Source organism: Cyphellophora europaea (genome assembly GCF_000365145.1).
Source record: "Cyphellophora europaea CBS 101466 unplaced genomic scaffold supercont1.1, whole genome shotgun sequence".
Taxonomy (NCBI): domain Eukaryota; kingdom Fungi; phylum Ascomycota; class Eurotiomycetes; order Chaetothyriales; family Cyphellophoraceae; genus Cyphellophora; species Cyphellophora europaea.
The window spans coordinates 708,980-727,169 of record NW_008481797.1 but is presented as its reverse complement, the minus strand read 5'-3'; the positions used below and the strand labels follow the sequence as shown (position 1 = coordinate 727,169).

The window sequence follows — 18,190 nt, the reverse complement described above, 5'->3', positions numbered from 1 at the left end:
ATGCATCGTTCGAGATCGGATCCCCCAACCCGATCTGTCAACCTCACGCCGCTGCTGCTGCGGCAGGAAAGATGAGATCGTGGACTGCCATAGAGTTAGTGCGGGTTGTTTGTACCACCGATGACGTTGGGGTTCCCAGGTCCTCGTTCGCGTCTGGGGTTGAATCTCCGGCCATGCAACCCTCAAGGATGAACCAAAAGTTCCTTTCGTTCTCCCCGCCAGGCCGTAAACGAACCGGTGCCCGGGCACAGCAAGCTGCATGACATAAGAGCCCAGTGGACATGGTTCCTTGACCAAAATCTAAAATGTGGCTTTATTCTCCTGGCGCCAATGCCGCGTCAGGCTTGCGCGTCGTCAGGCGAGGGGACGGCTAACAAGGCACAGCGGTAACCACCGCACGCCAGGGTCCAGAATCCAGAGAAGCCCAGTTCCTGAAGTCTTGTCACGACCAAAAGCTTTATGAAGCAAAGTGGCTGCTCCGAGTTGCAAGTCAGCGGGACTGTCCAGATCTTCCTGCCCAGACTCGTGCTGTGCTACAACTGGTACCCGAGTCTGTTCAATCAACTCTTCACTGTCACTTAATATCTACTCCAGAAACAAGCTTTGAGCTGAGATGGTATCAGACCAGGTGTACGAGCTTTGTCGAAGCCCACACAGCGTGAGCTCCGAATTAGCCAAGAACCCGGCTGAGGCACCCTCAGATGTTGCCAAGCGGCTGTACGGCTCATCTACTGAGGCCGCAGCAGCAAAGGCTGCCGTTGGTGCGAATGGAGTCAGCCCGACTGACTTCGAGCGTGCTTTCGAATGTGGCAGATGGGGCCCAAGTAGGCCAAGCCAGCTTTTCCTAAAGGTATGTCTGTGGTTGATGGTGAGGCTAGCCACATACTTAGACGCCACAGATCTACCACGATGTACTCAGCACCTACGAGACGGACCCACTGGTCAATGTCTGCTCACCATCTCTGACTGGCAGCCATGGCGTGTGTCCGTTGACGATCATCAGTACCATTCCGGACATTGCGCGACACATGTCCAATCTCATAGTGAGGGCCGAGCATGAAGTCTTCTTGGCGACAAACTACTGGATGCATTCAGAAGCGGCGAGTCTGATCGCTAACGCACTGAAAGAACTGTCCAGAAGATGCATTGAAGCCGACCGAAGAGTTGTGGTGAAGGTCATATACGATAGAGGCAACGTCAAGCAGGTAAAGCGCACTGCCAACAGTTGTGACAACCCGAGCTGACGCAAGGATAGGTAATGAAAAATCATCAGCGAGTATCAGAATCAGAATATGCAGACCCCAATGGCGCTATCCGCTTACCTCACCCACGTGAGATACCGAACGTTGACCTCACTGTCATCAACTACCACCGACCAATACTAGGAACATTCCACGCGAAATTCATGATCGTCGATCGGAAGATTGGCATTGTGCAGAGTGACAACATCCAAGACAACGACAACCTCGAGATGGCGGTGCAGCTTGAGGGTCCGATAGTTGATTCGCTTTACGACACTGCTCTGATTACCTGGAACGATCCACTCGTCCCGCCTCTGCCGTGCCTCAATGCCCCTGCAACAGGGTCATTGGGTCCAACGTTTCAGCTCGGTGCGCATGGGTCCTTATTTGATAAGGAAGGCAGCTTGGTCAATAGTTACCAGTAAGCACATACACGATCCGTTTCGAGAACGATGATTGACGTCTATAGCAGTACCAACGCGGCCAGAGGACAGATCGACTTGACAGATGCAGCAGCAGATGCCTCGAGGACGACGTTAGAACAGCACACTTCCACGACACCGCACTATGATGCAGATCTGGCGAGCGAGATGCTGAGATCGATAGCCGCCATGAACCCAGAAAAGGAGGAACGACGGATAGACATGGTGGCCCGGCACCTGAACACGGTCAAGGCGAATGACACTGTCGCGAACGCGCCGGACACGACAGAGGCACACGAGATCATGACTCCCCTTATCCCAATCCCGATGCATGATCCGATTCCGATGGCGATGGTATCCCGGCCTCCGTTTGGTACACCATCGTTCGCGTCGCTTAAGGTTCCTCAGAACAAGGCATTCATGTCCGCGCTCCAAAACGCCACCAAGTCAGTTCTGATTCAAAGTCCCGATCTCAACGCACAAGACCTCTTGCCTGAGCTCGTTGCCGCCGCCCGACGCGGTGTCCACATTAGCATCATCACCTGCCTGGGTTACAATGACTCTGGGGAGCTCCTTCCTCTGCAGGGCGGCCACAACGAGGGTGTTGCCCACAAGCTGTACACCATGCTTGAGCTGGAGCACCACAAGAACCTCGATATCTACCATTACATCGCCAAAGATCAGGTGGCGCCTATCCACAACAGTTTCAAACGTCGTTCGTGCCACATTAAATTGATGATTGTGGATGATCACATTGGCATCTGCGGTTCTGGCAATCAAGACAGCCAGAGCTGGTATCACAGTCAGGAGATCAATGTCATGTTGGATAGCCCGCTGGTCGTGGGGAAGTGGCTGGAGGGCATCAGAAGGAACCAAAACACTTTCAAGTACGGTCTGGTGCGGAAGGGGGATCCAAATACGGATAAACTGGTGGGTTGTTGGGTCGACGGGGAGGGCAAGATGGCAAAGGGGGCAATAGGTGTGGATCCGGGACGCTTTAGCTGGCTGCAAGGGATGAAAGGTGCTGTACAGCGCGTGAAGGGTGACGGTGGCTTTTGAGAAGGATACCCAGCTACTGTCTCAGGCTCATTTTCGATCCACGTAAAGCAAGAGCAGGTTGGAAGGACATCACGAACACGTTGGTGGCTCCTGTGGCAGGGGTGGAGGGTTCGCAGCCGTAGCCAATTACTCGACGGCTCAAGGACGCACACGACTCGCCGGTTGCAATCTGGACCGCATATGCCACGCAGAGCCTCAGCTTGAGCTCACGTACACATCGTATATACATTCCCGTGAGACTTACTTTCACTTACCGTACACCATGTCTTCTTCACAAGCACGATGGGGGCCCATCACTTTCCCCGCATTTCACGCCGTTGGCGGCCACGGTGCAATCAGGGACGGTCGCGGTCGTAGCCCAGAAAGGCGTGCAGGCGTCAACTAACATACCAAGTGTGTGGCGCCTCCTCATTGTAATGGAGTTTCCAAGCAGCAAACAGCCACTACAAGCACAACAGCACGGTCCGAAGTCGCCATGACCCGACATCGCCATCCGGGGATCAACTTTCACTGCCATTGCCTGCCCCACATCCGTGCCGTGGGGAAAGCGAGAGTGCGGCCTCAAAGCCGCTGTCGTTTGCCGACTTCCCCGACTATAAACATGCTGACCCGCCTCTTCCAATTTATTTCTGGTATGAGTCGGAGCAGAAGACTTACGGTGTGACCGACTCCAGCAGTGCTGAGCTTCCCTTACAGTACAGGCCATCTTCTCGTCCGACCGGCTGAAAATTACCCTAGTTGGCCTCATCGAAAGAGCTTAGGACCAGTTCCGATAGAGTCAACACCACAATCATGGGTTCCGTGGGAAAGCCGTAAGTGTGATTGGACTAGGACTTTACAGAGCTTACTGAAAGAATCAACAGGCTCTATACGGCATCGTTCGCCTTCTTTGAAGCAATCTGGGAGGTACGACAACACCATCCGCCGGTTTCCTCCCGTACTTACTGACACTTTGACTAGGCGGGTATCACTCACTGCTTTGTCAATCTGGGTTCCGACCATCCGTCCATCATAGAAGCCATCGTCAAAGGGCAGAATGAGAAGAAAGGCCAGTTTCCGCGCATCATCACTTGCCCCAATGAGGTACGATCTTCGGGTACCTTAGGCCGAGGTCAACCATAGCTGACGCTCATTTTCGTGCAGATGGTGGCCATGTCCATGGCAGATGGCTACGCGCGCCTAACAAATAAGCCGCAATGCGTCATTGTCCATGTCGACGTCGGCACCCAAGGCCTCGGCGCCGCTGTCCATAACGCCAGCGCTGGGAGAGCCCCTATCCTGATCTTCGCCGGCCTATCTCCCTACACCATTGATGGTGAGTATCGTGGGTCGAGAACCGAGTATATCCACTGGATCCAAGATGTGCCCGACCAGAAGCAAATAGTGGCGCAGTATTGCCGGTACACGGGCGAGATCAAGCGAGGGGCAAACGTCAAGCAAATGGTCAACCGCGCCTTGCAGTTTGCAACCAGTGACCCCACAGGACCAGTCTATCTTTATGGCGCACGGGAGGCGATGGAGGAAGACATTGAGCCTTATCAGCTGCAGCAAGAGGTCTGGCAAGGCGTCGCTCCAGCTGCGCTCCCCAAAGAGGCTGTCGAGTTGGTCGCAGACCATCTGGTCAAGGCCCAGAAGCCGTTGGTGATCGTTGGCTTCACTGGTCGCAAGGCGTCCTCGGTCGCCGCACTGGTAGCTTTGGCAAACAAGATTCCGGGACTGAGGGTACTGGACACTGGTGGATCCGACATGTGCTTTCCAGCTAATCATCCGGCGTCCCTTGGATTGAAGTACGTCAATGAGGAGGTCATCAGCGAAGCAGATTTCATCTTAGTTGTGGATTGTGATGTTCCATGGATTCCGACACAACGCAAGCCGAAGCCAGAGACAAAGGTTATCCATCTGGACGTTGACCCATTGAAGCAGCAGATGCCCGTCTTCTACATTCAAGCCTTTGCCAGGTTCAAAACAGACTCGACCACGGCGTTCAACCAGATTATTGACTTTCTGGCGGCAAATTCCGAAGTGTCCACCACGCTGTCTGACGACGCTCACAAAGCTGCTGGGGAGAGGCGACAAAAGAGCTTTGACGAAAGACAAGCAAGTGTCAAGGCCAAGGCGAATCTGCCATCAGATCACGAGTCTCCTATTAACCCTCACCTCATGGCTGCCCAGGTCAGATCAGCAGTGCCCGAAGACACCATTTTCGCTGTTGAAGCCGTCACATTGACCGGCTTCATTGCTGATCAACTTGCTCCTGTCCTACCAAAGACCTGGATCAACTGCGGCGGCGGTGGCCTCGGCTGGTCAGGAGGTGGTGCTCTGGGTATCAAGCTTGCAACTGATTACGAGCACCGCAATACAGAGTCTGGAGACAAGTTTGGCACCAACAAAGGCAAGTTCGTCTGCCAGGTAGTTGGCGACGGTACATACCTGTTTAGCGTCCCGGGATCCGTCTACTGGATCGCGCAAAGATACGATATCGCAGTCCTGACGATCGTACTGAACAACAAAGGCTGGAATGCGCCCAGGAAGAGCATGTTGCTCGTGCACCCTGACGGCGAGGGAAGCAAGGTGGACAATCGGGCCTTAAACATCAGCTTCGACCCAACACCAGATTATGCCGGCATTGCGAAGGCAGCAAGCGGAGGCAGAGTGTGGGCTGGCTGCGTCAGAACGGTGAAAGAGCTACTCGAAGAGCTGCCAAAGGCCGTCGAAGCAGTGAAGGGTGGCAGATCTGCGGTGCTGGAGGTGCAGCTGGAACCGGAACAGCAGACTAAGATTTATGGGAAGGATATGGAGAAGTCGGCGACGTAGAAAAGGCGCATACATCTCAATATCAATGTACAGACTCGTTTCTGTTCGAGCGGTCACAAGAAGTCAATGGACTCCTCTAGGTCCGCATGTTGATACTGTAGTACGAGTACTCGTAGCACTTGGATACAGTTCGGTCGGGATGGCAATCTGGCGCTAATGCAAGCACTTTCGCGCAACCCACTTTAATACCTTGGCGCGTTCTGGACGCGTTGACCGCGTTTTCGAGGAGGGGCGCTCATTTCATCAACGCTTCCCTTCGACCTTACATCCCAAAATCAGATCTTGAGTCTCCGGCTTTTCCACTGCAACCACAGCCATGGCTCTCGATTCGATGCAACTCCGCGACGAAGCGGTCCGCGATCGCGTTCGCGCCGCCACAGAATTCCTGGATCCCACAGACCCTCGAGCCCGCTCCTACCGCGGCGACATCGTCACGATGCTGAATCGACACCAGCGCAGGTTGACCGTGTCGCTCGATGATCTACGAAGTCACAACAGAGAGCTCGCCGATGGCATCCTCTTTCACCCTTTCGATCACAGTTTAGCATTTGACCAAGCGCTGAAGAACATTATTGACACGCTGCCCAATCGCGCGGCGTTCGAGACGGATCCTGAGGCCATGTACTACGTGGCGTATACCGGCAGTTTTGGAGAAAACGCTTGCAACCCCAGGACGTTGAACAGTGCATTGCTGAACCGCATGGTGTGTCTGGAAGGCATTGTCACACGATGCAGTCTGGTGAGACCGAAGGTGGTGAAGAGCGTGCATTGGAATGAAAACAAGGGCATGTTCCACTTCAGAGAGTACCGCGATCAGACTATGACCGTCGACAAACCTGGCAGCTCGAGCGTCTACCCGCAGCAGGATGACGAGAAGAACCCTGTCAGGACCCCCTCCTCTTCTTGTGCCTGAAGGAGATGTGACATTGGCTAACACGATCGCAGCTCATCACAGAGTATGGCTACTGCACGTACCGCGACCATCAGACGATATCGATCCAGGAGATGCCGGAGCGCGCGCCCGCCGGCCAGCTTCCTCGCGGTGTCGATGTGATTATGGACGATGATATGGTGGATCGCGTCAAGCCGGGCGACCGCATCCAGCTCGTTGGCATCTTCCGCTCGCTAGGCAACCGCAACGCAGGTGCTGGCTCCTCCATCTTCCGCACACTCGTCCTCGCCAACAATGTCGTGCTGCTGTCGTCGAAATCGGGCGGCGGCATTGCCCAAGCCACAATCACCGACCTTGACGTCCGTAACATTAACAAGGTGAGCAAAGAGGCAAACGTCTTCGATCTGCTTTCTCAGAGTCTGGCACCTTCTATCTTTGGTCACGACTACATCAAGAAGGCCATCCTGCTCATGCTGTTGGGAGGCATGGAGAAGAATCTGCCCAACGGCACTCACTTACGTGGTGATATCAATATCCTCATGGTAGGAGACCCCTCTACCGCCAAGTCCCAGCTCCTACGCTTCGTACTCAACACCGCTCCACTCGCTATCGCCACCACTGGCCGTGGCTCCAGCGGCGTCGGTCTCACCGCTGCCGTGACCTCTGATAAAGAGACGGGTGAACGCCGTCTCGAAGCCGGTGCTATGGTCCTGGGCGACCGTGGAGTAGTCTGCATTGACGAATTCGACAAGATGTCCGACATCGATCGCGTGGCAATCCACGAAGTTATGGAGCAGCAGACCGTCACCATCGCCAAAGCCGGCATCCACACCTCACTGAACGCTCGTTGCAGCGTCGTGGCGGCTGCCAACCCAATATTTGGCCAGTACGACAGCAACAAGGACCCACACAAGAACATCGCCCTACCAGATTCACTCCTTTCGCGTTTCGATCTGCTGTTCGTCGTCACAGATGACATCGACGACACGCGCGATCGACGCATCAGTGAGCACGTTCTTCGCATGCACTCGTACCGTCCTCCTGGTCTTGAGGAGGGTGCACCCATCCGCGAAACAGGTGGGCAGACGCTCGGGATCGGAGCCGAGGAGGAGAAGGGCCAGGAAGCCAAGAGCACTGAAGTTTACGAGAAGTACAATCCTGTGCTTCATGCAGGCTTCAAACCTGCCAGTGCTCCTGCCGGGGGTCGCAGAGGTGGTAGGGGCCGCCGAGCACAGCCTCAGGACGTCAGCCCAATCAGCATGGCATTCATCAAGAAGTACATCCAATACGCCAAGAGTCGATGCAAGCCGATCTTGACCAAGGAAGCGAGTGACTATATCGTCAGTGCTTACAGCGACCTACGCAACGAGGACATCGATGCCAACAAGAGGCGCACGAGTCCCATGACGGCACGTACACTGGAGACTCTTATCCGTCTGTCGACTGCACATGCCAAGAGCCGGCTGAGTGCGAGAGTCGAAGAGGGCGATGCAGTGGTGGCGGAAGAAGTCCTCCGCTTTGCCCTTTTCAAAGAGGTGGCCGTCAAGGAGGACAGGAGGAAGAAACGCAAGACACGACACGCGGATGCGGACGGCGACGCAGAAATGAACAGCGACGAGGACAGCAGCAGCGATGACGACGCTGGAGACGATGCTGGCGAGAACGATAGCGCGTACCGCGGCACGGCTCCAAGAGCAAACCGCGAACAGCCTGCAACGCGCAGCCAGCGATCTGCAAGGACGAATGCGAATGGCACCGCCCACGGCAGCTCTCGACGCGTCGTCGAAGAAGACGAGGATGATGACGAAAACGACGAAGACGAGGCTCAACAAGGTGCCGCCGATTCAGATGACGAGGCCACCACTGAAGACCAAGCGTCCACATCCCGCAGCAGCAAACCCACAGGGGCGGAATCCCAGCTCTCGAACCTCAGCATCGCCTCCTCCATGCCCTCATCACAGCTGCCCTCCACCCAGCAATCACAGACGCAACAATCCAGCAGCGGTCCGGGCCTCGGCGGCAGCGCTGGCGCCAGCCAGGTCTCGCGCGAGCGCCTCGTGCGCTTCCGCGCCATTTTGGGGCCTCTGAAGCGCAGTGCCCTGTTCAGCGGCGACGATGAGGCGGCGAGCGAAGATGCCATTCGCGCCAAAGTCAATGAGGTGTTGGATGACGAAGGGGATGGCGAGGAGGAGGAGTTTGGTAGGGCGGAGACGAGGGCGCTGTTGAGGGAGATGGGCGAGAGGAATGAGATTATGTTCGAGGAGGGGAGTGGGGAGGTGTATCTGCTGTAAGCAAGCTGGAGGTTGGGGGTTGCGCGAGGGATCGAAGAGGGGGCATGGAGGGGCAAGGAATTAGGGCTTTCTGACCGTGAGGGTTGGTTTGATGTTGATGATGGTCATGGCTATGGTTATGAGTTAGATGAGGTCTGGTTATGAGGCTTGAGAGTCAAACAGGCTATGTTCGGCCCAGGGTAGGTGTGACGCGGGAGATTGTACATGATGAGAAAGGAATGGTGCCGTTACGGCGTTTATGATAGTCCTTCAGTTATTCACGAGAAAGATGTCATTGATTCTTTACTTGTTAGTGGTATTGGTGAAGGGATGAAACTGGCTGCTTGCTAGCTTTTCCACATTTGTCCGTGGCCAGGAACCGTGGTTTGGACGGCGGATATGTATATCCCGCGCATCTGCCTCTTGAGGGCGAATGCAACGTTCGAAGGCGGCCCATAGATACTCGCAGGCCTAAGCCGCCTGCAACGCTTCGTGCTTGCAGCATGAGGTGCCAGTCCGTCCCTCTTGCTCAATAACCCTGGCCGTTGATGAGATACTCAGCATAGTCATCCAGCTGTATCCACTTAAACATCGGGCCCCATTTGGCCCTGAAATCCGGTCGCAGATACATGGAGCTAGTGTTGAGCTTGAAACTCACGAGCTCGACCATCCAGCCCTTGGCCAGGGCTCGCTCGACCATTTTCAAGAACCCGCCGCTGTACTCGGCCTCGGCGGCATCGCCGGTCGCGAGCACAATCGTGCTTGGCTTGTCTGTGTCGATCAGACTTTCGAGGATCTTCAGGTGTAGAATTTCGTCCACGGCCTGCTCGACCCATTTGGCGGCAGCTCGGGGGGTGAAGCCGGTGTTCGTTTCAGACCCACTGGTTTCACCGCCCGAGCGTGCCGCGTATTTTCTCTGGCGCGGTGTCAGCTCCTTGGCTTTGTGCACGCGCTCGAGGATGTTGGTCTCGTAGCCAAGAGACTCTGCCTGCAGGACTGCAGGATTGGTGTCGGAGCCCACGAGCACGCGCTTAGCGGCAGGTCGGCCCCGCTCGAGAACGAGGGAAAAGTTGTGGAAATCCATAGGGATGCGTCGGACTCGGATATCGCGGTCGATGCCGCGAGCGATCTTTAAACAATCATGAAAACCGATCGAAATATTGGACATGTCAATGAAGACATGTACGCCAATGCTGGAAGTGTTCAGCGTCGTAAATTCAGGCAACATTAGTCCTGAGGTTTTAAGGAATCGTTCCTGCTCGCGATGCTTCTTGCGGAGGAAAGCGATTAGCTTCTGCTTACGCTCCTGAATGGTGTAACCATCCTGGGGCGCGATGACAGTCGTGTGGGACGGTGACGGGATGCCCGGAGCGGTCCACAGAGACGGATTAGAAACGGGCCAGTCCCGCTGAGGAGTTGCCTTGAGCTTCGGAGGTGAAGGCGACGTTGGTGGAGAGTCATTCAAGGCAGGTCTCGAGCGACCCAGAATGCTGTCGATGACAGCAGCACGATTGGGTGATCTTCGAAGAGCCTCGAGCTCCTCTCCGGCACTCTCATAATCTGTGCCGGTATCGGTGTCTGCGTTCGGAATCACAGAGAGACCTTCAGCGCGCTCGCGAGCTCTTGCCCTCCTGGCGGCTCGTTTTGCAGTACGTAGGCTCGCAGCCGTGGGTTTGGGAGGTTCGATGTTGTCCTCCAAATCAGCTCCATCAACTTCGTCTCGCCAGCGAATGGCTCGGCCATCGACGGAGACGTCTGCATAGCTGGGCTCTTTTTCTAATTCAGATTCCTCCGGGACTATGACATCTTGGACGGTGTGTGGTCTCCCAAGGAAGTCCCACAAAGTGCCAAAATTGCCCAAGCCGCCTGCATCTTGGGATTGAGAAACCCCACTAGCCTCGACCTGATGTGTCAAATCGTCGAGATTGAGTCTAGGCAGCGAGAATTTGTTGAGGAGATTGATCGCTGAATCAAAATCCCATATTGGTTCTGCCTCGCTCATCTGCGACGGAGGAGTAAGGGTGATAGGATCGGTGGCGATCAGCGAGGGGTTCGGAGGATAGGTGCGTAGTATCTGATTGGAGGTCGCGAGTTCATATCTTTGATTGGATATGGCTGTGTTCGTGTCGATTATTGGGTTTGACAGATTGGTAGAAGGTATAGCTGTAGTTCTTAAAGACCGCAGGTGGGAGGATAGCGGAGGCAAGGTCTCGGATCGCTGCGAGGGTGAGGTTGGTGGTTGGAGTCATTATGTGAGACGGATCTGGGATAGCGCCAGATCTGGGGATCGGCCTGGACGAGTCATCTGAACACCTGACCGTCGCCATCATCATTGTTCCACATCATTCTTGATCTGCGGCACATGTCGTGCGTCTAGCAGATGTCGCGTTACAGTTGGACTATAGCTTGTCAGGTTGCGCAACCGGTGTCCAGTCGGAACGTTGATTTGGATACATGCCTCCGACCGAGTGACGGAGCCGCAGCTCCCAGTTGCCTATAATGTCGCTCTGCGGAGGCATACAAAGCCCCAGAATTGGCAGTACTCTAAGGCGTGTGGAGCGCCGATGACCCCTAATCGGGTAGCTGGATGGCGCCCTCACTCGGCCAGCAAGACATCAGAGATATATACAATTTACCCCAAAACTTAAGCCTAAAATGTCAACGAATGAGACACATAAATCTCATTCTTTTCTTCAGGCTCAGCGCAAATGCTGGGATCGATCCGTGCCTCTTAAATACGCAAGTCAATGTGGCCGAGTGGTTTAAGGCGTATGACTTGAATTGGCTGTCCTCAAGGGCAGTAATACTTCGAGTTATCATATCTCTTCGGAGGCACAGGTTCGAACCCTGTCGTTGACGACATAATTGCTTTTTGGCTCGCTGGTAGAGCTGTATAGCTTTTTGACACAATGTGAGGGCGGAGAGATGGTGTGGGACAAGGGTCAAGCCGTATTTTTGGTGCGGAAGTGCGGTGGAACTATGCTACGGCAGCCTGGCGGAGCCATATTTGCCGCATCCGTGCTACTTGGTAGTGTTACAGCATGGCGAATCAGGGCAGTGGCTAGATGCGACAGGTAATCAGCATGCTCGAATAACCCAGTTCCATGATTCGTAAGAGTCTACAAGAAACCTGTCATAGTCTGTACTTTGAGGATAACCGGTTCCTCTATACGATGAAGTACTGAAGCATTCAAATAATGCTCGAATCTGGTTTTGGCTATGTACAATTTCTAGTCGACTTCGCCGTTAACTGCAATCTACCACCAGGGAAATGCTCGCCCTCTGCTTACTGGTCGTCAATGACATGCAGATATTTCTTTTCCTCGCGCTTCTCCTTCGCGGTTGCGGGGGGCAAGTCGTAGAAACTGCTGCTGCGATAGTCTTGGAGATAGTGATATGTCAGTTCGGAAAGCTCAGCAGGTTCAATGCCCAGATCTTTGATCGTCTTGGCTGACTTGTCGATAACCTGATCAAGGCTCTCCTGCTCCAATTCGTCTGCGGATAGGACTGGGAACCAGAGCAGACGGTTGAGGTAGTAGGCCACTGGCTTGAGCAGGTTCTTAGGTAGATTGATGTGCCGACGCTCCTTAAGAATCTCGCGGTCGACCAGAGCTGCGATCTCAGACATACTGTAGTTAGATGGTCCGTACAGCTCAAAGGTCTCGCCGGCAGTGGTATCATCATACGCGATCTTTTGTAGCGCAGCACCAAAGTCAATAGCCTATTAATCAGTCAGCATATATCTGCAGATGGTCAAACATTCTTACATGGAGAGGCCAGAATCGCTCCTGCATATGGTTGACCGTGAACAAGTTTGTGACACCGGCTAGTCTGTGAAGGAGTCGGTCCTCGAAACCAAAACATGGAGCGGGCCGGACGATGGTAGTCTCCGGAAACAAGGTCCTAGCGACTTGTTCTCCTTGAGCCTAGAGAGAGATCAGCACTGTATCTCCCGATGTAGTTGTCACCTTACCTTTGACCGGAAGAATTCTGACGGCGAATCGAGACTGGCATTGTATGACGAGACCTGAATGAATCTGTCTACATCGTACTTTGCAACAGCCTCTGCTATTCTCTCGGTGCCCTCCACATTGATTTCGTGCAAGCTGAAGTTCTTGGTAGGGTAGTTCTTGCCGGCCAGATTGATGACAATATCGGAATGGCGCACGCTCTCTTCGATTGAAGCAGTGTTTCTGAGATCGTATTCAATGAAGGTAACACGTCCTAGGTCTCCCATGACTTTAAGGTGCCGCTTGCCCATCTCCTCACGGTAAGGGATCACAACCTGACATCCTACCCTCGCCAATCTGTTGACAATATAGCGTCCCAAGAAACCTGTAGCTCCGAAGACTGTCGCTGTGTTTCCTCCGAGTGCCGATCTACCGCCCTGCACTCTTATGATGGGTTTGCCCGTCCGGCTGATAGCTATATCTTGGAGGTTTCGGCGCTGGACATGGGGCTTGAGGGATGTGCGGGCGGTGCGCACAGCGCACATCGTCGCTTGACCAGTGTGCATGATGGTGGCAGCACCCACAGGCGCCTCGGTAGGTCGGTAGTGAACGTAAAATCAGACCATGTAAGAGCTGCGGCAAGTAGGAACAACGTCGGTCGAGACTCGATGTCATTTGGGGGAAGCTCTGAGATGCGGGCTTGGCATTCCTGCAGGAACGGCGGAGCCTCAGTCGCGTTCTTTGGTTTGCCTGCGCATGGTCGACGGCCACTCCAGTCCTTCCACAACTCTTCGTTCGATCTGGTCAATCCGTCTCCTCCCTTCCGATAACTCTACTCCGTCATCATGTCGAAAGCTGTAGATCCGGAAACGATCTCCAATTTCCTCGCCGAGCAGCGAGATGAGGCTCCCGCAGACATTCAGCATCTATTCCTAACGTTTGAGGACCTATGGGAGCGCAAACTATGGCATCAGCTTACAGATCAATTACTGGAATTTTATTCTACGCCCGAAAGCAAATCACAGCAATTGCCAATCTACAACACCTTCATCATCAGTTTCGCGGACAAGATCAACCAGTTGAAGTTGGTCAAATTGGCTCTGGTTGCCTCTGAACAATGCCAGAGTAGGTCGTCTCTCCATCCACTGGTTCAGACAGACTAATATTTCCAGATGACGACGAGCGAAGAGAATTTCTCGAAGCCCTTGCGAAGCGCGTGGACACGCCAGAGTCCGAAGAAGCCCACGTTTATGCTACCACAGAGCTAGCAAGCGTCTACCTGAGATTGGATGAAGCAGTCAAGGCTCGAGATCAACTAGATCAAGCACAGAAGACGCTTGACAAATTCGACTTTGTGGAAAACGTTGTTCATGCCTCTTTCTACCGTGTCAACGCCGACTACTTCTCTACCAAGGGCGACTACACTTCCTACTATCGCAACTCACTCCTCTATCTCGCTTGTATATCCGATTCCGACCTAAACTCTGAACAGCAGCAGCACCGGGCCTATAACCTCTCGATAGCAGCTCTGGTGTCGAATGAGATCTACAACTTCGGCGAGCTGCTGCTGCATCCAATTCTAGATGCTCTCAAAGCCCCTCATTCTCAGTCATGGCTAAGAGACCTGCTTTTCGCCTTCAACCGAGGAGACCTGGCTACATTTGACCGCTTGTCAAATAATCTTGGTAAAGACGAACAGCTTGCCTCGCACAAGCAGTTCCTCTACCAGAAGATCTCTCTGGCTGCGTTGACAGAGCTGGTCTTCAAAAGACCACCTCACGATCGAGCCATGACCTTCGACACCATCAGTCGTGAGACTCAGGTCAAGCCAGATGAGATTGAGCATCTCATCATGAAAGCTCTGAGTCTCGGTCTGCTGCGAGGAAAGATTGATCAGGTAGCTGGGATCGCGAAGATCAACTGGGTCCAACCCAAGGTTCTCGAGCGGAGCCAGATTGAAGGTATGAGAGTGCGGTTGAAGGAGTGGGATAGCAATGTCAATGACTTGGGTCATTGGATTGAGGGTGTTGGCAAAGATGTCTGGGCGTCTTAGATTCAGCTTCACTGATCTAGCATCGGAGTAACGGCGTCGACAGTGACCGGGAGGATTCCCGGGGGTGCTGTGAGACATATCAAGGTCACATCGGTAGAGATGATTCAGGCTAGATAGCATTACTAAAAGCTTGCTTCGCCCTCATTGTCGTTGCTCTAATCGATGAGGCCATCCGCCCGCAACCACGAGGCTGTTCTGCAGCCTCGCACGCGACTCGAATTTCCAGGACATCAAGCTCCAGATTGTACCAATTCTCTGCTCCCTAAAAAGTACACTTCTTTCATTGCAAGCATATCGCTTTCAACATCAAGTCCACAGTAACTTGAAAACAATGACCATGAGGTCCAAAACCACTTTTACCTCAATCTGCCGCGCCTGCGCGCAGGTCTCCCGGCCGCTCAACCAGAGCACCACCACCACCTTTTCCAAGCGACCTTCGTCAACGCCATGCATATCGCAGCCTACCAAACCATCAGCGAGCCAAAACATCCGCTCCTTCACCACGACTCGCGCCGTCCGCGAACACAACACCTCTCAGTCCCCCACAAATCCAGCAACCACACCAGCACCAACACCTGCACCTGCACCCACCCAATCCTCCCCTCCTCAACCCCTCTCCGCCGCCGACCTCCTCTCCCGCGCCCCCAACCCCTCCACAACGCCAGGCCCCTTTCTCACCGCCACCGTCACCTCCCTCCACGCTTCGACCGCGCACGCCACGCGCACGATTTCCCTCCCCTCACGCCACCTCCGCAAATCCTTCCTCACGCAGACGCACGACCTCGTGCACGACCCGTACTCGCTGCTGCGCGTCGGTGACATCATCCGTTACAGCGCCTTCACGCCCGGCGAAGCCGCGGAGCGCGACGCCGTCAAGACGGAGCTGGAGGCGAAGAGGTGGGCGAGGCTGGCGGAGGGGAAGCGTTTGCAGGGCAGGAGGCGAGAGGGGGATGGGAAGCCGAGTAAGCGGGTGAGGGTGCGGTATGTGGTGAGGCAGGTGGTGACGCCGTTTGGGGTGGGGTTGAGGGAGAGGATGGCGGAGCGGGCGGCGGCGGTGGCGGGGAAGGAGACGATGAAGAAGAAGAGTATTGTGGAGGGTGTGCAGGTTCGAGAGGGTGTATTGAGGCACGGAACGACGACGACGCTGCAAGAAGCGATTGTGTAGAGAGAGAGAGAGCGCGCGCGAGATGATCGATTTCGGGCTGGTTGTGGGATTTTGTGAAAATTACGTGCCAGTCCGTGGCACGAGTGCCGCTAGTTAAGGGCTGGCGCCGAACCTGGTGGATGGAGGCAAGACTGGAGATTGATGCATAGAGAGAAACTGTACAAACACAATAGAATGGGAGGCCGACGGCCTTTGAGGCTCGTTAATTTATGCCCATAGTTCTATCTATTGTCTTATCCCCAGGACTCCTGACTCCGCAACAGCCTGCGTAACGCTTTCGTGCTCTCATACCATCATGCCGTGCTTCTGCAAATGCGCGCTGGGGAAGCACAGAAGTTCAGAGAACGCCTTGCAAGGCTCTCAAAAACCAATGTCGGCGACGTAAATGTCGTACATATGTCGAGCATCTGGTCTAGCTCGCGGCAACCTTTCAAGCCTGGCCATCAATCTGTACGTCTTTGGCCTCGCCGTTCATTTCCGGTTGGGGGGCCTCATGTCCTTCAGTATTCGGCGCTCGCGCAAGGGAAGCACGACGGAGCTTGAGTTTCTTCTCGCCATGGGCCGATATACGCTTCATCTCCTCGACGAAAGATGTACCCCAGAAGGCACTGGACGGGGTTAGTCGAGAGATATCGAGCTTTCAGAAGAGGAAGCTTACCTAGTGTACTTGTTGACATACTTGCTGAGCTTCGCGAAGTTGGCACTGCGAACTTCGGAACTCATAGTAACGGCGTCTTGAAGGGCATTGGCAAGCTCGTCAGTATTCCAAGGATTGACCGACACACTACCGTTGAGTGATTGAGAAGCTCCAGCAAATTCGGAGAGCACCAAGACGCCATGACGCTTCTCTTGAGTGGCGATGTATTCAAATGAAACCAAGTTCATGCCATCTCGGGTTGAGGTGACAAGACAGACATCAGACACAGCATATAAGGCGACAAGCTCGTCAAAGTTGACTGACTTGTGCATGAAGTGTATAGGCATGAACTCGATGGTGCCAAATTTGCCGTTGATGCGGCCAACAAGCTCATTAACGACGGCTCGCAGGTTCTGGTACTCCTCGACATCTTGCCGACTCGGGACGGCAACCTGCACTAGGACAACCTTACCGACCCATTCAGGATGATCCGTCAAAAAGACTTCAAGAGCATGCAGCTTTTGCGGTACGCCCTTGATGTAGTCTAGCCGGTCGACGCCCACAATCAGCTTGACTCCTCTGAATTTGTCCTCTAGAGCAGCGATGCGTTTCTTGACATTCTCTTTTTGCAGCGCCTGACGGAACTTTTGAGGCTCGATACCGATTGGGAAGGCGCCGACACTAACGACGCGGCCGTTGAATTCGACACCATTTGGAGTGGTGGTGAGGTTGAGAATGCGTGAACAGCTACTGAGGAAGTGCCTGGCGTAGTCGTAGGTGTGAAAGCCGATCAAGTCGCAGTGCAGAATGCCCAGGAGAATTTCGTTCCGGACGGGCAAGATCCGGTAGATCTCACTTGAGGGGAAAGGGGTGTGCAGGAAGAAGCCGATTTTGACGTTAGACCTTGTGGTTCCAATCTCTTCACGCAACATCTGTGGCAGAAGCATCAGATGATAGTCCTGTACCCAGATGAGGTCGCCATCCTGGACTTGACCGACAATCTGCTTGGCGAAGATCCGGTTGGCTTCGGTGTAGGCTTCCCAGGCATCCTCATCGAAGGTGATCTCACCGGGATGGTAGTGGAACAGGGGCCACATGATAGAGTTCGAGAAGCCATTGTAGTGCTTGTCGGAGATTTCGTTGGACATGAAGATGGGTATGCATTCGAAGTTGTTGTCCTGCTCCCTGACCGCATTGGTGACCTCTTCAACATCCTCTTCGGGAATCTCCATACCGGGAGTGCCGTACCATAAGAAGCTCATGGATGTTGCAAGCCCGCTGAAGGCGGAGACCAAGCCTCCCGAGGACATTGAGTACTCATATTTGCCGTCCGCTCCTTTCTTGACCGTGACAGGCAGTCGATTAGCGACAACGAGGAGTCGGGGCTCCTGCTTAGGGGTCTCTTCACTTGCAGAAGGCATGGCAGACGATTGTATTTGGCAAGTCGATAAGGCGAAAAGTAAACTCGGGCGCACAGTATTGCGACGCTTCGTAGTGGTGGCTGAACAGAAGTGCTAGTCAACTAACGTTTCCGTGGGGTTGGACGCAGAAATAATAAAGCGTGCTCAAAGCGGAGTTGCCGAGTGAAAGAGTGGTTTTAGTAAATATATCTAAGTCAGGCGCATGACACACAGCCTTTGATGCAAGAGGTGATGGGTGACAGCTGTGTGAAAGAATTGTGAGGTGA

At 54.1% G+C, this 18,190-nt stretch overlaps 8 protein-coding genes and 1 non-coding gene across 9 annotated transcripts; 6 read left to right on the top strand and 3 right to left on the bottom strand.

Moving 5' to 3' along the window:
• Nucleotides 1–613: 613 nt before the first annotated feature.
• On the top strand, nucleotides 614–2,722 carry HMPREF1541_00248 (uncharacterized protein; the record flags this gene model as incomplete). The annotated part of the gene is made up of 4 exons (XM_008712554.1): nucleotides 614–850; nucleotides 900–1,205; nucleotides 1,256–1,662; nucleotides 1,711–2,722. 4 exons carry the CDS (start codon nucleotides 614–616, stop codon nucleotides 2,720–2,722), a joined length of 1,962 nt encoding a protein of 653 aa, XP_008710776.1.
• Nucleotides 2,723–3,514: 792 nt separating this feature from the next.
• Nucleotides 3,515–5,536, top strand: HMPREF1541_00247 (uncharacterized protein; the record flags this gene model as incomplete). The annotated part of the gene is made up of 4 exons (XM_008712553.1): nucleotides 3,515–3,534; nucleotides 3,586–3,628; nucleotides 3,683–3,805; nucleotides 3,866–5,536. The coding sequence occupies 4 exons, from the start codon at nucleotides 3,515–3,517 to the stop codon at nucleotides 5,534–5,536; spliced, it is 1,857 nt and encodes a 618-aa protein (XP_008710775.1).
• A 316-nt stretch (nucleotides 5,537–5,852) lies between these two features.
• HMPREF1541_00246 (uncharacterized protein) lies at nucleotides 5,853–8,719 on the top strand (the record flags this gene model as incomplete). The annotated part of the gene is made up of 3 exons (XM_008712552.1): nucleotides 5,853–6,419; nucleotides 6,482–8,261; nucleotides 8,304–8,719. The coding sequence occupies 3 exons, from the start codon at nucleotides 5,853–5,855 to the stop codon at nucleotides 8,717–8,719; spliced, it is 2,763 nt and encodes a 920-aa protein (XP_008710774.1).
• Nucleotides 8,720–9,227: 508 nt separating this feature from the next.
• HMPREF1541_00245 (uncharacterized protein) lies at nucleotides 9,228–10,700 on the bottom strand (the record flags this gene model as incomplete). Its single annotated transcript, XM_008712551.1, has 1 exon — nucleotides 9,228–10,700. The coding sequence occupies one exon, from the start codon at nucleotides 10,698–10,700 to the stop codon at nucleotides 9,228–9,230; it is 1,473 nt and encodes a 490-aa protein (XP_008710773.1).
• A 741-nt stretch (nucleotides 10,701–11,441) lies between these two features.
• Nucleotides 11,442–11,557, top strand: HMPREF1541_00244. Its single transcript has one exon. It is a non-coding gene; the product is annotated as a tRNA-Ser (tRNA).
• A 427-nt stretch (nucleotides 11,558–11,984) lies between these two features.
• Nucleotides 11,985–13,214, bottom strand: HMPREF1541_00243 (uncharacterized protein; the record flags this gene model as incomplete). Its single annotated transcript, XM_008712550.1, has 3 exons — nucleotides 11,985–12,419; nucleotides 12,466–12,624; nucleotides 12,672–13,214. 3 exons carry the CDS (start codon nucleotides 13,212–13,214, stop codon nucleotides 11,985–11,987), a joined length of 1,137 nt encoding a protein of 378 aa, XP_008710772.1.
• A 279-nt stretch (nucleotides 13,215–13,493) lies between these two features.
• On the top strand, nucleotides 13,494–14,701 carry HMPREF1541_00242 (uncharacterized protein; the record flags this gene model as incomplete). The annotated part of the gene is made up of 2 exons (XM_008712549.1): nucleotides 13,494–13,773; nucleotides 13,821–14,701. The coding sequence occupies 2 exons, from the start codon at nucleotides 13,494–13,496 to the stop codon at nucleotides 14,699–14,701; spliced, it is 1,161 nt and encodes a 386-aa protein (XP_008710771.1).
• Nucleotides 14,702–15,032: 331 nt separating this feature from the next.
• Nucleotides 15,033–15,866, top strand: HMPREF1541_00241 (uncharacterized protein; the record flags this gene model as incomplete). Its single annotated transcript, XM_008712548.1, has 1 exon — nucleotides 15,033–15,866. One exon carries the CDS (start codon nucleotides 15,033–15,035, stop codon nucleotides 15,864–15,866), a length of 834 nt encoding a protein of 277 aa, XP_008710770.1.
• A 430-nt stretch (nucleotides 15,867–16,296) lies between these two features.
• Nucleotides 16,297–17,924, bottom strand: HMPREF1541_00240 (alpha,alpha-trehalose-phosphate synthase [UDP-forming]; the record flags this gene model as incomplete). The annotated part of the gene is made up of 2 exons (XM_008712547.1): nucleotides 16,297–16,474; nucleotides 16,525–17,924. The coding sequence occupies 2 exons, from the start codon at nucleotides 17,922–17,924 to the stop codon at nucleotides 16,297–16,299; spliced, it is 1,578 nt and encodes a 525-aa protein (XP_008710769.1).
• Nucleotides 17,925–18,190: the final 266 nt, after the last annotated feature.